Genomic DNA, 17,957 nt, shown 5'->3' on the forward strand with positions numbered 1-17,957 from the left:
AACTGGTAGGGTGGGAAGGGTCCTGGCCCCAGAATCAGAAACCAGGAGTTAGACTCACACTTGCAGGGGCAAGAGGGGACTACCCACAGATTCCCATGGGGATCACAGTCCTCTCTGCACACACACACACACACACACACACTCACACAGGCACATATTCCCACACCCACTGACAACCAGGCAGTCCATACACCCAGCTCTGGGAACACAGGAAGTACATTCAAGGAGGAGGGAACCAGAAATTCTGGAAAACCTTATAGAGAGGGAATGGGGAGGAACGAAGGCAGGAGAGAGAAGGGCAGAGGGAGCGGGGAGGCACAGGGCAGAGCAGCCACTGAGTGTTCAAGCTTGGAGAAGGGTCGTCAGCACCGAGCAGCAGGAGGACAAACCTCACCTGGGAAATGGGGCAGGGGAGCAACTGCCCAGACTCTGAAGCTCCGAGAGGATCAGGGACGGGGAAAGCTCTGGGAGCCGCACTTCACTGATCAGTGAAGACCCTGAATCCAAATCAAGACCAAACCTGGGAGGAAGCAGAACCTCAGACCTGTTGGAAACGTCGGGACTACGGAGGGAAGCAAGTCTGGATAATCAGCTCAGCACGTGGTTCTGTCCCAGAAGGTTCGGAAGATCTGGGCAGTCAGACTCCGGGCTTTAAGAGGGCAGGGAATCGGGAAAATTGCCGCAGAGCCCCGAAGCCCAGCCGGGAACGGGAGAGGGAGGGGGGCGACCAGCTGTGACCACAGTGCGTGCTCCAGGTTCATTGGCTGCTTGCGCGGGACGTGGGCCTGACTCGCTAAGTGTGAAGAGGTCTGAGAGACCCTCCCGGAAGATACGTGGAGCGGGGCGCGGGCCGAGAGCACGACCGTGGTATCACACCCACTTCTGGGGTAAACTGAGGTCTGGGAAGGAAGCCGCCGCTGCTATTCCACTTGTCACTTCGGACGGTCAGGGCAGAGCGGGAAGGCGCCCGAGCTGAGAGCTCGGCTCTCCGACCGCCCCTCCCGCCTCCCTTCCAGTTCCCCACTCCGCCCCAAACGACGCCGTTCCCCTTTTAAAGAAGCACCGAGGGTCCGCGCCTCACCGCCGCAGCCCGCACGGGGCTGCGGCGACGTTGCTCTTTTAAGAAGCAGCTCCTTTTAACTCGCCCTGCACAGAGCTTTCCCCCGGGACTCGCGGCGCGCGGCAGAAGCCCGCCTCTCCGCGCGGCACTTCCGGACCCCGGCGTTGCTCATTTAAGAGGCGGTCCACAGCAGCGCTCTCCCCGCCCCCTGTGCCCGGCGCGCGAGGAGGAGGAGCCGGGCTGGAGCCGAGCGCGCGGTCCGCGCAGCCACAGGAGACCGGGCGGCCGGCGGCCGGGCAGGCGGCGGCGGCGGCTTCGGCGGATGGGGACGCGGAGCCGGGCGGCGGTGACGGCGGCGAGGAAGCAGCTGACGGGCCGGCGGCGGCGGCGGCGCTGGCGGCAGTGACTGGCCCAGGCCCGGCGGCGGCTGCAGCGACACGGTGGCAGGCTGCGGGCGGACGGCGTGAGGAGCGGCGGCAGAGCCGCCGGGAGCCGGGGGTGCCGGGACGCCCCCTGACCAGTCCTCGCAGGCCGCCAGGCCCCCTCCAGCCGGGGCCGTGGAGCACCGAGGCAAAGGCCGGGGCCCCCCCATGAAGGAGCGCGACGTGGCCCCGGCCGAGCGGGGCAAGCCGGCCACCTACACTGGGGACAAGAAGGCGAAGATGGCGGCCAAGACCAACAAGAAGTGGGTCCGGCTTGCCACCGTGTTCGCCTACGTGCTCTCCGTGTCGTTGGCCGCCATCGTGCTCGCCGTCTACTACAGCCTCATCTGGCAGCCGGTGGGCGCCGGGACCTCGGGGGGAGCCGCTGGCCCGTCCCTCGGCGGCTCCAACGCCACCGGCCCGTCCGGGACTTCGGGGGTGACAACGGTGGGGTCCAATGCCACGGGGTCGTCCCTCCACGAGGCGCCACGCGAGGCGCCCCCGCTGCAGGCGGCGCGGCCCCTGGCTCCAGAGCCCTCTGCGGACAGCCCCTTGGCGGGGCCGCTGGAGCGGCCGCGGGGACCCGAGGAGGACGAGGAGGAGGCGGTGGCGGCGGCGTCCGGGAGTCGCTGAACCCCTCCGCGCCAGGGGCGACCGGGAACCATCCTCCCCAAGACCGGAGGCAGGATTTTGCAGCTGGACGGGGCGGGGAGCCCGCTGGAGCGACCCCCACGGGAGTGAACGCCCACTCTCCCTCCCGACGGTCGCCAGCTCGCCCCGGGGGCGAGTGGCCTGCAGCCCAATCTAAATCCAAGGGACCACGATTCGCCGGAGGCTCGGGTTTGGTCTTCCCAGGACCGTGCTGCGCCAGGGCCCTGAGCCATCAGGGGACTGGGGGGAGGGGAGGGGAAATCCCAGCGCCGAACCCTTCTGCGCCGCTAGCTCTGGTGTATCCTACGTGCAGGGGAGACTCGGGCTTTCCCCCAAGACTCGGGAAGGAGGGAGCTGTAGGGGCTCTTCTTTAAAAAGCCGAAGCCCTCGAAAGGAGAAGGGCACCAAAAGTAGTGGAGTTCAGGTACGTCAACCTAGTTGCAGTGGCCACAGATGCATTTAATTTATAGATCCCTGTATATAGTTGTTGATATATGCACTAGAAGCTATAATTACATAGAACCAAATGTATCCTCCCACACCCTGGGTAGCTCCAAGCTGATGGGGTCAAGCAAGGACTATTTGCTAACCCCCAAAGTGCAGCTAGCCAGAAGGGCACAAACTGTTTTGCTTTGTTTTTTATCACCCACTCTTTCTCCTATTTCAGAAAAATCGGTTTATGACACAAGAGAGTGTAATCATTCTTAGACTTGATGAAAGGACAGTGGAAAGCCTTAGGAGAAGCAGTTGCAGTTTAGGGAGGGTGGGGAATATACTGATCCCCTCCTCTTCCCACCCTAGTTCCCCACCGAAGAGGCTTCCTGTTGCTGCCCCAAGTATCTGGATATGGGCCAGGCAAGAAGGAAGGGAGAGAGCAATGCCTCTGCTTCAGTCCTTGGCCTTCTCCTCACAGAGTTCTTTGAGGAAGAGCAAGCTTTTGTAAGTAAAGTGACTCCCAAGTGTTTTGTTTTGTTGTTTCTGCCCCACAAGATCTTGTCTTGTTCCAATAATCACCTGAGTCTTCCCTCTTTCCAGAGCCAGTAGTGACAGTGTTGCCCTGTAATTAGAAAGAGATCTATCGTGAAACCAGAGCTTTTGAGCATGTCCTCTGGGTTTTTGAGTTGCGTTGTAGAACCAGAAAGACTAAAAGGTGGGCTTCAAACTCAGGATTGTGCTTTGATAGCCAGTTAATAGGTCAGCCGTGGGAAGGTTAAGTAGGCTTGTCTTACCTTTCCTGATAAACCCTACTTGTGTGCAGCCAGTATTTTTATTGAGTTGGAAACATCAAGGGAAATGACATACATATAGTTCTGGGGCAACAAGAATTTCATATCCTCAGTTTGGATTCCATTTCCTTCTGCCACTTTTAGGCTCTCAAGTGTGGATAGTGAGAAGATATCAAGCCCCTTCGTTTTTCCTTTTTGGGAAATGAGGCACTTAAAAAAAAAAAAAAAAGACAAAAACTTATCCACGTGAGTCCTGAAACTGTCTCTGCAGTTTTCTGGCCTGTATTCTAGTTACTTTGATCCAAGTTTACAGGACAACAGCCTTGTTTTAAGCCACATCCTGTTGTAGGCAAGATAATGGCAGCTGAGCTGTCCTAGCCTAGGGGCAGGCTGGTAGCACCCCCAAGGTGTCTTGGCTGTAGAAGATTTCTGAGCAGCTGACTTGACTTTGGTCATTAGGAAGCCTTTGAGGCTTTTTAAAATTTTGGTGGGGGCCTGGGGGAAAGAAACATAAAATGCCACTTTATAACTTGGATAATAGCCTGTGATTTATATTTATTGTGTGAATTTTTAGTCCTATATTTTAATAATTTGTAAATTGATATCTTATTCCAAGAATCCTTTGAACTTGCAGGAGACCATCTGGGAGTCCAGTCCCTGTCCCTGTCCTGATCCCCTGCATTCTGGACTGTTTAATCCACATTGGGATGGATCAGAGAGTCTAGAGAGACCACTCATAGGTCCAGCTGCTGGCCTCCTGACTCCTTAAAGCCTTCACTGGAATTGGGACATTAGCTCCAGCTCTAGCTGAACATGACCAGAGACATTATTTATAATTCAGCCATTTAAGATATACCTGTACTCAAAAAGTCCTGTATATTTTTTAAAAGTTATATTTTTCAGGTGAACAAAAATACATTCTGAGAACTCTACTTAAGCCTATGTAAGTTGACCGTTTCTCTTTTTGCACTTCCTGGGGGAAAAGAAGAAAAAAGTTGGAAGAAGAAATGACCAGAGATGTGGTAGATGGGTGGTAATGAATAGGGGTAGGAGGAAAAAGCAATTGCCCCATGCTCTCTGTGCCTAAGGCTTTTTTTTAAATTGATTAGTGAAGGGTGGCAGGAATCCATCTTAATCAGGAAACAATCATGGAGTCGGAAGAACAGTGAAATCTAGTTTAGCCACCTTTAGCCAACCTTAAAAAGGTTGAAAACAGTCATGCTTTTAAAGGACTCTGAGCAGTTGCCTAGCTGAGGAAGGTAAGGGAACAACAGTAAGCGTGCATAATAAGAATTACTACAAACATTGAGCATCGCTGTTCTCCCCTTTAAACCACTGGCCCCTAGGTAGCTCAAGAAGTGCTACACGGACGCACCAGCAGTTGGTCAGAGCTTTGTCTACAGTGGAGGAGGTGAAAGAGCCAAACAGCTAAGAGGAGATGTAGGTTGCTTCAAAGGTGAGGCTTTTCCTCCCCATAAAGCAAACAATAAAAGACATGTGGGTGAAAAGCACAAATGTAAGGGATTAGTTATGCTGCACAATACATGGCCTGCAGCTGAGCTCAGCTCATTACTAGACAATGCTGCCCAGTACAAACAGGAATGAGAAGCCAGTGTTGGTGGGGCCCCCTGAGGCCTGTACTTCTCCAGAGCTGTTGGGGGTGGCTGCCGTGATTTTACATCACCTTGTTGGCTGCAGGGAACATGGAAAAAATCCGCCCTTCTTTTATTTCCCTCTTCAGCCTACACAATGGCTTTCAGTGAGAGGGCTTGGTAAGTTTCTGAGGTTCTTCAGGCCCTTCTTTCTGTAGAAGGTGACGGCTTCAGCTGCACATAGCTTCACACATTGGGTACATAACATTAGTTTGTGCAGCAGGAACCTGCTGGCCAATGAAAGCAGGGACCCGGGCGTGCAGAGTGGTGGAGGTGTAATAGCTTTATTTTCAAGGGTTAGAAAGTAATTGCAAACTGTCCATCAGGCTTCAAAAAAAAAAAAAGCATCTGTCCATCAGGTTTGAGCCAGGAAGGAGAGGTCTATACAAAGAGAGATTCCTTCAACTACTTTGCACCTGGACTGCTAAGGTCATTTTTAGGTGTCTGATTATACTAGAAGTTATTTGTGTGTTTATTCCCTGACAGCGTGAGTTTGAAAAAAGAATCATCTTTCAAACTGAAGTTTGGGAGGGTGAAGGGCCAGGAGTTTGCTAAGCCGTTTAAACTGCATTTGTTATTTCTTCCCATGATGCTGAGGTACAAAGTGGTGTTTTCTGATGTTTCAAGCGTAAGAAACACTTTTCTATCTAACAGCTCTAGATTTCTACATGGTCTGAGATCCCGGCTTTGTTAGCTTTTCCATCTACCTTGTTTTTCAGTTTTCACCAGGGAATTCTAAGATAGTATGTTCTTTCGGTTGAGTATTTATATCCTGTTTTGAAATGCTGAATGGAGAGCATCTACTTGTTTCTACATGTTTCTTTAAGGGAACTGAAAGGTCAGGTCCCAAGCTGTAGGGCCACCACAGTTATTTAAAAGGGGTAGTATTGTCCTCCCCTTCCTGTCTGCAGAGAATGGAGGTATTTCTGGAATTGGAATGCAACAACAAAAGGGCCATAGCTATACTTTCTTTTTTTGTCTCCCTCAGTGGTGGGAGAGACCACAATGGCTGTGCTCATTTCACAGAACCAGCACTAAGCTCAGTGCCTGGCACACAGTAGTAGGTACTCTGAGTTGGTTGATCACTGGGGGGTATTGGATAAAATTGGCCCTAGTGTCATTGTGGTGTCATTGTCAAAATCCACTTGCGTACCCAAATCCCCAGCCCATAATCTGGCTCAAGGGAGTGGATGGCTGGGGGACCCCTGCAGATCACATCTTCTCTGGCCACTCTGGCTGCACATCTTTATTTCCAAGTTGAAGGATTTAGGCTTGACCTGTCTGTTCTCTCCAGGCTCCAGAAGCCCACAGCTATATTCCATGTGCTGCTTAGAGAAGGCAGCATGGAATGTGTGACCCATTCTTTGTCTCCTTTGTTCTAGCCTTATGGCTTAAGGTTGAGCTATAAAAATACCTGCTCTATCCACAGTTTTTTGGTCACATCTGTTTTACTTGCTGACATAGCTTGTGGGATTCTGCTGCCAGAAAATCTGTGTTATGCTCTTTGTTCCCTTCAGTACCTAATTTAAAAAAATACAAAAACAAAACCATGTTAACCACCCACCCAGACTCTACCAGGCTCTCCATCCTACGTGCAGAAACAGCCATGGCTCCCAGTGTACACCATGCATGTGAGCCACCTATCAGTAAGAAGCATCCAGGCCAAAGCAGTTTCTCTGTGCCCCATTCAATTCTATTAACAATATTAGGCTACTGCTAAGGGACCAGGAAAGTACTACAGTTCTTCCCCTCAAGTCAACAAGAATCTACCCTTACTATTGCCCTGTTTTCTTCAGTAATCTGACTTTTGCACTAGTTTGTCAGTTAAGCAGCAATAAGATTCTAACATTCCTTAGAATATTTTTCATAAACCACTAACATTAATTCAAGAACTAAATCGTACCTGCAGTGTGTGAAGTGAGCCTCAAAAGTTCCAAAACCAACTTGTTCAGAAAAGAAATTGTGCTGATTAACAAGCATTTCCTTTTAAATATACCTCTCTCTTTTACCTCTATGTTCAGAGTCCTGAGTTGAGTCTCCCCTGACTTTGCGTCCAGGAGGCCACCTGCCCCTTCTTCTCCCTGCTGGTAGTCTAGCAGTGCTGAGTTGCATCAGGCAGTCTATGAGCCATCAGCTGCTCACAGCATCATGAGGACCTGGGCTGGGGAGACAGTGTGTTCTTGGGATGGACCCCTGAACTGGAAAACAGGAAATCTGGACTCAGCAATGGCACTGGTTATGGCCCTTGACCCCTCTCTTTCCTCCAGCACAAATGGGATTCATGAGAGCAAATGAAGGTCATAGATGTGACAGGGCTTAGGGATCCTGGCAATAAAAGCACAGTGCATATACATGAGGTAATATATTTTCAAGGAAAATGTCTGTCCCTTCGGGCAAAAATTCATGGAAGGAAATGTGAAGGGGCAGGTAGGAAACATACCAGTGCCCAGACCATTGCATCAGCGTCACCTGGGAACTTGTCAGAAGTGCCATGTTTTCTTTTCCCTCTGATTCTGTAACTTAGGGTATTCCTGTTTTGACAGATGGTTATCAAGATGCCTTTTCACCCTCTTTCTTGGTTGAAGACAAATACCCTGCTTGGCAGAGAGGCAACATTGATTCCCAGAGTTTGTAAGAAAAGGAGAAAAAGCCTAATTTTTTATTCTTTTTGACATTTGCCGGAGAACGTGCCCTGGAAAGAGCCCTCCCTTTCCCTCCCCCTCCCACAAAGGTACTGACGTGTTTGCCTCACCTCCTGCCCTGGGGCCTGCTGCTCCTCGAGCCAGTCCTTAAAAGGAGCAGTGGGTGCCACATTTGTTCTTTCTGGTGCCAGGTCTGTACTATTTCACTCCCCCAGCGTCAAGTGGATGCTTAATGAGTGGCTGTGACGTAGGCCAGCAGACTTGAGAGAAAGCAGCCTGGGTCTGCTTTACACAGGCTCTTCTCACTGCCTGTCCAGCTGCAGGGTCTTCCTGCAGCAAGGTTGTGGTCACCCTGTGTCAGCCCTTCCTCGTAAGCCTTGACAGCCCTCACTCACAAAGCGGCTCGCCAGAGTCTGTGGGCACTGATAAGTGACTCGAGGAAGAAGTGAGAGCCTTAGTTTCTTCTATTCCCTTGCCCCCCACTGGCTTAGTCCCAGAAGAAAGAAGATAAGGCCGTATGGGGATTTTTGCCATTTCCTTTGTTGTGTGTGGAGGCTAGTAACCATCCTGTCCCACTATTCCTGTCCTTGAGGACAGGGTTGGGGCAGAGTTGACTGGTGGTCAAAACCTTCCAAACTTGTGCCTTCTTTGATAGCTGGGGAGCCCCTTGTTTCCAGGGATCCCCAACTACTTGTCCCTTGAGTATAAGAAAATACTTGCTGCTCTGTTGGATGAAAAGACTTAACTTCAGAAGGCCTGGAGCCAACTCACAGGGAGTTTGTTTCTGGGGAAAATACTAAAGAAGCAAAAACTGGTGGGAGTTCACAAGATTACTCCTGATGTAAACAGAAGGAAAGAGGAGCCACTGAGTTGTGAGAGCTCATGCAAAGTCGGGAAATGCAGCGGACAGCCTTGGGGTGCAGCAGGGGTGAAGGCAAAGATATTCCTGTAAGAGGAGGGTCTCTGCAAGGCTTTCAACTCTCACTAGACTGCCCAAGGGGAATAAAAGAAGCCCACAGTCCTGGAAGGCTGGGTAAACTTTACAAACCAAGTTTTGTTTCCCTGAAAGCCTATTGACCCCAGTGAAGATGAGTCTAGAAAAGAAGATAAAGGAAAAGATAGAAAACAATGTAGACACATATCACGCCAAATAGCTACTTCATTTATTCAACAAATATATATATATTTGCTGATTGCCTGCTGTGTGCCAGGTATATTTTGCATACTCTTTAATTTTCTCAACAACCCTTCAGGGTAAGTACTACTAGCCTTGTTTTACAGATGAGAAAACAGACTTTTAGAGGTTAAAATTGACCAAGTTCACCCAGCTAGCAGGTGGCTGACCTAGGATTCATTTTCAGTCTACCAGATTCCAAGACCCATGTCTGTTCCACTCTACTGTGCTGCCTATCATCAAAAACACCCCTCCCTTGCAGTATGTGGTCTGCCTCTCCCCTCTGCAAGGTGGTGTGGGCCCAGGGCAGAGATGTCTTCCACCTCTTCCGCCCGTCTTGTTTTGAGGCCTTAGGTAAAGCTGTCATCCCTCTCTGGCTCCCTACCATGCTGTCTACCCTCCCTTCGCCGTTCTTCCAGCCCTGTGCTTGGATTCCTGAGGGCCACATCTCCTGAAGGACTTCCCACCTTTGAGGAGTCGTCTAGCCTACTAATTGGTGAGAAGGGCATCCAAGCACAGGCTGCCAGCCAGTCCTTTAAATAAAGGAGCCAGGAAGAGACCTGGGGATCTTCCAAGCCCTCCACGACCACCAGGTTTGTGGGCATCCCTCCTGCTTCACAGCTGATTCCATCCTAGAGCAGGAAGGGTGGCCACCATAGCTGCTGGATCCCTTATTCTGAAGAAGGGCTCCCCTTTTTTTGAGAAAAGCTCAGTGATAACTTGTCTTGCATTCAATCTTCCTACAATGAAGACGTCCTATGCCAGCCTCCATTCTCTCCAATCCCTAGGGACCCCTGTGACATCCTTTCTCCTAATGCCCTTCTAGATGTCACCTCAGGGAGAGAAGCCTATTTTCTCCAGCCCTTCTGGCCAGCTTTCTCTCCTGCTTAGGTCCCATTGTGAGGGCTGACCCAGAGCTCTGCCCAAATTCTACATCCCCATCCCCATAGTCAAACATGCCTTGCCATACACCCTTTAATGGAGGCACATCTGTACATTTGGCAGCACTCAGGATTGGGGAGCAGTTTGTGAATCTCAGAATTCAAATTCTTGATCACAATTATTTTTGGAGACGTCTGAATTCAAGGGCTCTGCCTGAACCTGCACTACCCCAGCTCCATCCTTTGGGAGCCACGGGTTCCAGGGCCAGTACCATGCTATGGTGTCCTGTATATGTGCTTGGAAGGCAGGAGGAAAATGGGCTTGAATTCTTTCACCTGTGCCTATTCATGTCTCAGGGACCTTCTTCCCATAAGCATTGGAATATTCTCAAGCCTGTCCAAAATTCCTGTGGTCAACATTACTCCAATGTCTTCCTCCCCTTCACCCCATCCCATTTCCAATCAGCGTCCTCCCCACTACGGGACAGTGGCAACACCCACTCACTGGCCTCTCAAATATCTTCCCAGGTGTCTGACTTCCCACCCAGCTCTGAAGCCAAAAAGCTCCCGCCCTGCAGGGGCAGCCCTCCCCCAGCCCCTACAGAGACAGCAACCAGCCCTTAGAGCCTAAAGTCTATCTTTGACCCTAGCCATCCATATATTCTGGTCCAGGAACCAGCAGCATAGGTATCACCTGGAGCCTATTGAAAATGCAAATTCCCAGGCCCACCCCAGACTTACTGAATTAAAATAGTCATTACTCTGCATCTTAACGTGTGAAAGGCACTGCTCTAAACAACATCTGCTAAAGAGACACCCCCCTCCTTATGTTTCCTGAATATAGGGGGTGGAGGGTGGAGAGAAAGCCAGTGAGGAAACATAGGCTGAAACACACACTGGTCGCAATTTAGGCCTCATTTTGACAATGAAGACATCCTGGGGATGATCTGGACACTCCCTAGGAAACCCAGAGGGCCTGGTGAGGCCTGAGACCCTCAGCAGAGAGGAACAACCATGGCAGAGCCAGAGAGGAGGGGAGCAGCAGGGGCCGTGGGTATAGATCCAGACAAGGGCTTGGGAGCAGAGGGCAGACACGATGAGAAAGGGAGGAGCCCTTGCTTTGCCAGCAGAGGTGGGATGGCTCCCTTTGGGCTTCTGTTACCATTCCCAGCTCCTGCCGGGCACCTACAGCCAAGAATGGCTCCTGCTGTGCATCCTGGATCTGCTGGATGACTTCCCTCCCTCCTGCTGGCAGAGTCACCATCGCCCACTGGCTGCATTGCGGGTAGTGGGTGCTCAGGAAATGTTTGTTGAATTGAGAGGAAGCCACAGCTTATGCAGAGTCTGGATAATTCACCAGATAATTCACCAGCCGTGGCCTCAGGGGAGGGGTGGGAACAGAGACTAAACAGGAAAGACAAGTCCTGATGTACTTAGCTGAAGTTGCTATTTCTCAGTCTCTTGAGTCCCCGTTTGAGTCCTCACTTTTGCATGACCATGGTACAAGGAGGTGCTGGGGCAGAGGAAGTAGAAGATGGCAGGAAATGACCCCGAGCTGCAGGGCTGCCCCCTTGCCCCAGTTCAGGGTGCACCTGAGGTCTGACCTGACTGTGGAGGAGGGTCCCTGAAGGTGGGCTCTCTCACCCTACTGTGGGGTGAGGAGGCTGTCCCCTGCCCACCCAACCTCCCCCTTCCAGAGAGGAGGCCTTTCCAGGGATCTTCCCTTTTTCAGATGAGCCCTGACCCCTGTTCAGTCCCTGCCAGCTGTGGCCTCCATTTCTCTCGGCCTCAGTCTCCTCTTCTGGAAAAGCAAAGGACTGCTGGCTGATTGCCAAAATTCCCCTAGTTTAGCCATCCAATGAGTCTGGAGCTGTGAGTCACCTGGATGCAGACAGGGGCATGGGAAAGGGCCCAGGCCTGGACAGGCCATGCCAGCTGCTGAGGCTGCCTGCACCTGAGGAGTTGGCAGCTGCCAGCTGGAGAGGGAGGCCTGGCGAGCCACGTATTGAATGCTTCCAAGCCGTGCGCTCTTGCCAGGGTGGGGCAGCCTGTGGCCTGGGCAGCAGCAGGCCCAGGATAGGGCTCGCCAGCCCCAGAGACCAGGTGTAGTGCAGGAGGACAGCAGGAGCTGTACCTTCAGGTGATAACACGCCTGCATGTGGGAGGTGCATGTGAGGTGCAGAGAAGGACAGTCCTTGCCCTAACAGTGTCACTCCACTGGAGAGGCCGCCAAACTGCACAGCCAGTCTGCCACAAACACCAACAACCAGGTGTCTGCCCAGCACACAGCAGACTCTTGTCTGCTTTCCCTCCTCTTCCTCTCCCCAGTCTGCCCCTCCGCTCCCAGGAGCTTTGCTCAGCATCTTCCTGCAGGGCCAGGATGCCCTGTCTTGTTCCTCATGCCTCCTGTGCCCCTTGCCCTTTGGCTGCTTCCTCTGGGGGCCCTGCCTCGTGGTGCCAGGCCCTGCTGGGCCCCAGTCTTACCAGACCTGTCTTCTCTGGGCTCTAGGGGCCCTGTTCCTCTTTGTGGCTCAGAGCAAGTCTGGACTTCTGGCCCATCCTGGGGGTCGTTCCATCCCAGGGGCTGCTTGGAACCATCTGGCCAGGACACAGGGCTTTCCCGGGGCTCAGGCCCTGTACTGAGCACACACACCCTCTCCCCGGGCCCAGGACTACTGGCCCTTTCTAGTGAGAGGTCGAGGGGAACCAAGTCATTGTTCTGTGGACAGCCGGGGACCAGACTGGCTGGTGAAGCTCCTGACTCCCCTTTTGGCCCCGCTGGAGATGCTGGGGCTACTTGCTGGTTGCTGGGTCTGCTGGGCTCCATCCTGCTCTGCTTCTGTGCATGTTCCTCCTTGCTCAGAGTCTTTCTATTACTTTGGCTTCCCTGAAACAAGTAATTGGCTCTGTTGGCTGGTGAATTCAGGGCTCATTTCCATAGTCTGCCCCATCCTATGTCCAAGTACCCACCTTCTGGCTCTCCAGCTCCTCCTTGTCTTCCTTCATTTCCCACCTGTAGAAACATAGCACACAGCAGGCCCTACTCCCACCCACCCCACACTTCACACCGTCCACTCTGTAACAGAAGGCCCATGTTCCCCAAGAAGCAGCTAGAGTCCAAAGGTCTCAGAGGCACATCAGAGCAAGAAGCAGACTCCAGGATGCTGCCCTTTCAGCCTGACCTTGCTTTCCAAATCCAACCATTTCCTCTGAACACCACCCACCTTAGCCCCATCCGAGATCCCCAGTTGCTGTTTATGTCCAAGCCTGTAGCACTTTGAGTTCTGTGGGGACTCCAGGCATGTCCCTGCCTGCGCTGCCTGGGAAAGGCATGCCTGACTTCCCAGGGGAAGATAACTGCGGTAATTACCGCCTGCCTCCCTGAGCACCAAGCTCTTGCCATGCTGCCTTTGCTGAGAGCCTCTCCCCACATCTCATTAACCTGCCGCCAGGCAGCAGTCAGTCAGCCAGGGGGCAGAGGCCCCAGGGACTGGAGCAGGCACCTGGACCAGTGCCAGCCCTAACTTTCCAGAGGCAAGGAAGATCCAGGAAATCAGGAAGCCCAGATGCACCCCTTGATTTTACCCCCTGCCACCTGTTACCTGCGGGCCCTGCCAGTCAGCCTCTCCATCCCCCGGGCTTTGCTATGTGTAGCTGGCACCACAGAGGGTCTGCTGGCTGGTCCACCTCGCACAGTACCACCTGCAAGAGATGGTCCACAAATCAAGGAGGAAGATGGCCAAAGCAGCCCAAACCCTTCACCAGCTCATGGGATCCTGCTCCTCCTCCTCTCCCAACTCACCTTTGCCATCAGGGGACATTGGTGGGGGCTGGATCTTCCGGTAGCTTCTGGGACCTAAGTGGGCACAGGAAATGGGAAAGGGTAGGGTAACAAAGGGTCCAAAGCAGAAACACCAGCTCTTCCGGGACCAGGAAGCTGTTGGTCCTTTTCTTGGTCCAGTTGTGGGTCTTCTGGCTCCCAGAAAGAGCCCTGGTCTTGGGATCAGGAGAGCTGGGTCCCTATGCTTGTTTTGCCACTCCCGGCTGGGTGACTGGCCAAGCCTCCCCAGCCGGTTTCCCCACGTGCAAAAATAAGGGGGCCAGCAACTCAGAGCTCAATTCACAAGAGTTAAGGGGCAGGGAAACTAGAGCTTTCATCCATGAGCAAGTAACACCTTCTGGGGCAGGAGCTGTGGGTCTGATGGGTGGGAAGGGTCCCTTCTGTGATAGGGAGAGGAAGGCAGATATTATTCCATGCTTCCTTCGAGCTCTGAAAGTAAGTGGTCAACCAAGAAACAGAGAGGAAAGAGGAAGAGGAGGACAAGAGAAAAAAGAAGTCAAGGAGGGGAAGGGGATAAGGTGCATGTGGACTCACCCCTGGTAGTGCCCACCCTGGCCGAGCCCTCTTCCTGAGGCTTGCCGGTGTCCTGTTGCCTGTGGAGACAGAGGGAATCGGGCTGCTGGTGCAAGGAGAACAGAGGCTGCAGCAAGAACCACACTGCCTTCCCCAGCCCCCACCCCAGAACTGAAGGCAGCAGGGAAACAGTGGGCCCCTGAAAGACGGCAACCCAGTGCCCACACAGAGCCCTGAGCTCAAGGCGGGATCAGAAGGCCCAGGCAGACCCTCACAGCCCTCCCAAGAGCACCCACAGCTAGCCACACCCAAACATGTCATCCCAACAAGCTGTCCAGCACTGCCACCCACATGGGCTTGGCCTTGTCCAGGTCCCATGGACGGCGCCAGTCACCCTGTGCATCTCTGTGCCGGGCGAGGCGGGCCAGGTCGATCTGCTCCCGCTCCTGCTTCCACTGGGCATAGTTCCAGCCCATCACCTGGGGCCTCCCAGCTGGCTGGCAGAGAGCTGAGCCTGGGACTGAGCCTGGACGCTGGTGCTCACAAGCTCCCTGCAAGGAAAAGACACTCAGCATTAAGGGGAAGAAGCAGAAAAAGCCCTGGGTTTGGAATGGAAATCCAAAGTCTACTAACCCCTTCCTCTCTCAAGGTTTCGACGTCCCCATCTAAAACTTAGATCTGTTCCATCTCAAACATGCAGTATGCCATAGGCACGGTTTCCATCGAATTGGTAGCTGCATCTTTGGGGCAAGTTACTTAACCTCTCTGTGTAACATTTCGTCATCTGTAAAATGGGGGTAATAATAGCACCTATCCACAGGGTTGTTGCAGGAGAGGAGGAGTGTGTGGACCGGCCCAGGATGGAGAGGTACGCAGCAGCTGTGAGGAAGAGCCAGGACTAGGGACTGCTGCCACCTAGAGGTCACACCTGGCACATGGCCAGTCCCTTACACCCTCCAGGCCCGCAGCAAGGGCTCCACCCACTTGTGCCCAGCGATACAGGTAAAGTAAGGGGCTGGAGCACACCTCTAGCTTACCCTCTCACTGCAAGGCCCACCCAATGTGGAGACTGGCCAGAGCAAGGAAGAAGGGATGGGTGCTGCCTGGGCTGTGTGGGGGATGGGGGACATAGATGGGGAACATATGTGACTCAGCTCCTCTGTCTCTCCCCAGTAGGGACCACCACATCCATGCCCCCATCCCCTCTTGAAGATGCACCTTCCGTGTAGAGTCCGAGGTGCCAGGCATCTGCACAGAGGAGCTCCGGCCCAAGCCCCCTCCAGATGATCCTTCGGCCCCCTGGTTCCTTGCTCTGGCAGGCTTCTCACTTACAATCCGCTTGGCCTGGGGAAGATGAAGATAGAAATGAGGCAGAGCTGGGGAGGAAGAGGCCACCCCCACTGGCTCTGAGTTTCCCCACTGACCCTGCTCACCTCAGCTTTGTTTTCCATGGTCACGGCCAGCTCCACCCGCTCCCCCAAGCAGAAAGTACCCATGTGGTCCTCGGCCGCCTCATCCTCAAGCATCTCATTGGCTGCTCCAGGTCCGAGGGCACACCTTGTCCAGTTCTGGCTGACCACCCGCTTCTCCTGCAGAAGGAGGTTGCCATGCCCTCAGGTCACGTGGGCAGCGCTGGGCAGGAATTAGAGGCTGGGCCCTTTCGGTGGTTCCCCAGGCTGGGTTCCAGCCCCCGTCCTCCCTGGAATACCCACAGAGTAGGTGACTCCATGGAACATTCACATGCCAGTGGTGTTAGGTTATCCAGGGCCTTGGGCCACACAGTGACCCGAGATGCCACAGCGGCCCATCATCTCTGAGCTGGGAAATCCAGCAGACAATGGGGCTTTGTCCCTCAGACATTGTTCCTGGCACTCGGCCCCACTTCTCTGTCCCCTTGGGGCTTGGGCCTTAGGAGCCGGCAGTGCTTTGGGGCATAGGTACAGAGCTGTGGGGCTGGAAAAGGCCCCATGCCAGTGGCCTCTCAGCAGGGGCCTGTGCTGCATGAGGTCGGGAGCTGGAGAGTGGTCCCAAGAACTGTAAGTGTGAGAGGAAGAGGGGCAGGGGCAGTTGTCCTCCTCTGGCTTGGCTAGCCTTCCACCGCCTTGCCGCCCCACCCTGTCTCCCTGCTGGGCCTTACGCCAGGAGCCTGGCTGATGGTGACAGTGAGGCCATCGGGTTGGAGGAGCTCCTGTGTGCTCACAGCCATGCCTCCCAGCTCCGCCTGCCGACGGTCTTCTTGGATCTCCTGTGGGAGGGTCCCAGGTCAGCACAAGCCATGGCCCCCCAGATTCAAGAGACACAGATACCGACAGGCCTACACAGAGAGATGGCGGCAGGACACCAGGGGGCAGAGTCATCACCAAAGCCCCAAGGCCCTCACAGAGCCTCTGAGATGGACCCTACCCACCATAACTGGGGCCCCAGGCCCAGAGCCTGCAGGAAGAGACTGCCATGCAGGGGTCTGCAGCCAGACAGGAGTGCCAACCCATGCAGTCCTCCCAGCCCCCATCACAGCCCACTCACCTGGTACCTGCGTAGTAAGGCCTGGTTCTTCTTGCGAAGAGCAACTATCCTCCGGTCCAGCTCTGCATCCTTCTCTTCCTGCCTTCTCATGGGTGACTCAGTCCCGTAAAGCCTCTGCAGAGGGCCAGGGGCCAAGCTCCTGACTGCTGGGCCCATTCTTACCAGTTCTCCAACTTGCACATCCTCCTGGACAGCCATATTCCACCACCCAAGGAGCAGACCCCAGGCCCAGGGCTAGGGCCACAAGGGGAGATGGCACATGGAGGGCTCCAAGGCTTGTCTGCTCAGCCTCCTGCCTCCTCAGGGGCTCAGGGCAGGGCCTCCCACCCAGCAGTCGGCTGCCCCTCCCCCGGCTCTCCAGGGAGCTCCACTGCTGAGCAGAGGCTGGAATGGGAGTTATAAATGGCTCTGGCAGAGGAACCTGCTGTGACTGGGAAATTGCCAGGGGATTCAGGAGGTTGAGGGGGGAGCCGTTTGGCTCCCAGACCCAGAACCACAGTAAAAAGAGAGGCCCCTGCTTTTTCCTGGGCTCCTAGGCCTTGGACCCCACTCCCCAGGCCTGCGCCCAGCCTGTGGGAAAGGGCTGCTCCCATGGGCCCAGCCTCTCCAGGCCATCAGCTGCTGGTAGTCGGGTCAGGAGAGAGCCAGTTCTGTGGGCAGGCCCAGCTGGGTAGCTCCCCTGAGCAAGCCATGCCTCTGCAAAGATCCCCAGGTCCCTCCCTGTCTGGCTGCAGGGTCTCAGTTACAGCCAATGCCCCTGCCCAGCTCCCTGCCTGCCTAGGTATAGCCCTCTTCTTCCCAGGCCCAGCTGTCCCCAGCTGCCCCCAGAATATGGCTGCCTCCTGTCCCAGCACCCCCCCCAGCACCAAAAAGCCCCCCACCCCCACCAAAAGCAAGGTGCCACTCACAGCCAAGTGCATGGCAATGGCGGGCACCAAGAGGATTCCAGAGCAGCACCAAGCAAGCCAGAGTAGAAGGGAAGCCGGAGCTGCCGGAGCCGGGCCTCTGCCGGCCTTTCCCCGCCTGCTTTACTGCTCAGCACACGAGATCATGTTGTGATTACAAAAGACTCCTCTGGGCTCCTAGCCAGGAATGCCGTATCCACCCCCCCCACCACCCATCCACTCTCAGAGGGCGAGGATCAGGGCACCAGCAGCCAGCTGGCCCTGCCCAGCACCTCTCCCTACCCTGCCCCAGTGTCCCTAGGCAGACTGGCAGGGACATCTCCCTGACAGGTTGGGCCACACAGGGGGCTTGGCTGTCCCAGGCCCTGCCTTCCCCAAAGCCTGGGCCTGCTTGCAGGCAGATGGGCAGCCAACATAGACCTCTGTCCATCCCATTTATAGAGAATGGCCTACAGGATGAAGCCCAG

General features: G+C 54.3%; 2 protein-coding genes across 5 annotated transcripts; one reads left to right on the forward strand and one right to left on the reverse strand.

Annotated features, from left to right (window-relative positions):
- The first annotated feature begins 317 nt into the window (after positions 1–317).
- INAFM2 (InaF motif containing 2) lies at positions 318–4,291 on the forward strand. Of its 3 annotated transcripts, none has more exons than XM_036923879.2 (2): positions 318–3,072; positions 3,994–4,291. In XM_036923879.2, exon 1 carries the CDS (start codon positions 1,651–1,653, stop codon positions 2,113–2,115), a length of 465 nt encoding a protein of 154 aa, XP_036779774.2. In that variant the 5' UTR covers positions 318–1,650; the 3' UTR covers positions 2,116–3,072; positions 3,994–4,291. The 3 variants fall into 3 exon arrangements, with proteins under 3 accessions (XP_036779774.2, XP_057344659.1, XP_057344661.1); XM_057488676.1 differs by having other exon boundaries at positions 318–2,557; positions 2,935–4,291; XM_057488678.1 differs by having other exon boundaries at positions 318–2,557.
- A 4,508-nt stretch (positions 4,292–8,799) lies between these two features.
- Positions 8,800–17,651, reverse strand: CCDC9B (coiled-coil domain containing 9B). 2 transcript variants are annotated; one of them, XM_036923876.2, is made up of 11 exons: positions 17,494–17,651; positions 16,586–16,699; positions 16,200–16,307; positions 15,496–15,651; positions 15,281–15,406; positions 14,414–14,613; positions 14,084–14,142; positions 13,511–13,564; positions 13,311–13,410; positions 12,679–12,721; positions 8,800–12,595 (listed from the first exon to the last, which is right to left on the reverse strand). In XM_036923876.2, the coding sequence occupies exons 1-11, from the start codon at positions 17,503–17,505 to the stop codon at positions 12,065–12,067; spliced, it is 1,503 nt and encodes a 500-aa protein (XP_036779771.2). In that variant the 5' UTR covers positions 17,506–17,651; the 3' UTR covers positions 8,800–12,064. The 2 variants fall into 2 exon arrangements, with proteins under 2 accessions (XP_036779771.2, XP_036779772.2); XM_036923877.2 differs by lacking the exon at positions 17,494–17,651 and having other exon boundaries at positions 16,593–16,699.
- Between the last annotated feature and the right edge of the window lie 306 nt (positions 17,652–17,957).

This window comes from Manis pentadactyla, chromosome 11, assembly GCF_030020395.1.
Source record: "Manis pentadactyla isolate mManPen7 chromosome 11, mManPen7.hap1, whole genome shotgun sequence".
Lineage (NCBI taxonomy): Eukaryota > Metazoa > Chordata > Mammalia > Pholidota > Manidae > Manis > Manis pentadactyla.

What these genes read in the sequence shown, in the direction of transcription:
- CCDC9B (XM_036923876.2), bottom strand. An exon ending in CCTTACTACGCAGGTACCAG is followed by an intron (nt 16,308 to 16,585) that starts GTGAGTGGGCTG and finishes ACCCTCCCACAG; the next exon opens with GAGATCCAAGAAGACCGTCG. An exon ending in CCATGGAAAACAAAGCTGAG is followed by an intron (nt 15,407 to 15,495) that starts GTGAGCAGGGTC and finishes CATCTTCCCCAG; the next exon opens with GCCAAGCGGATTGTAAGTGA.
- INAFM2 (XM_036923879.2), top strand. Translation starts at nt 1,651, where the DNA reads ATGAAGGAGCGCGACGTGGCCCCGGCCGAGCGGGGCAAGCCGGCCACC.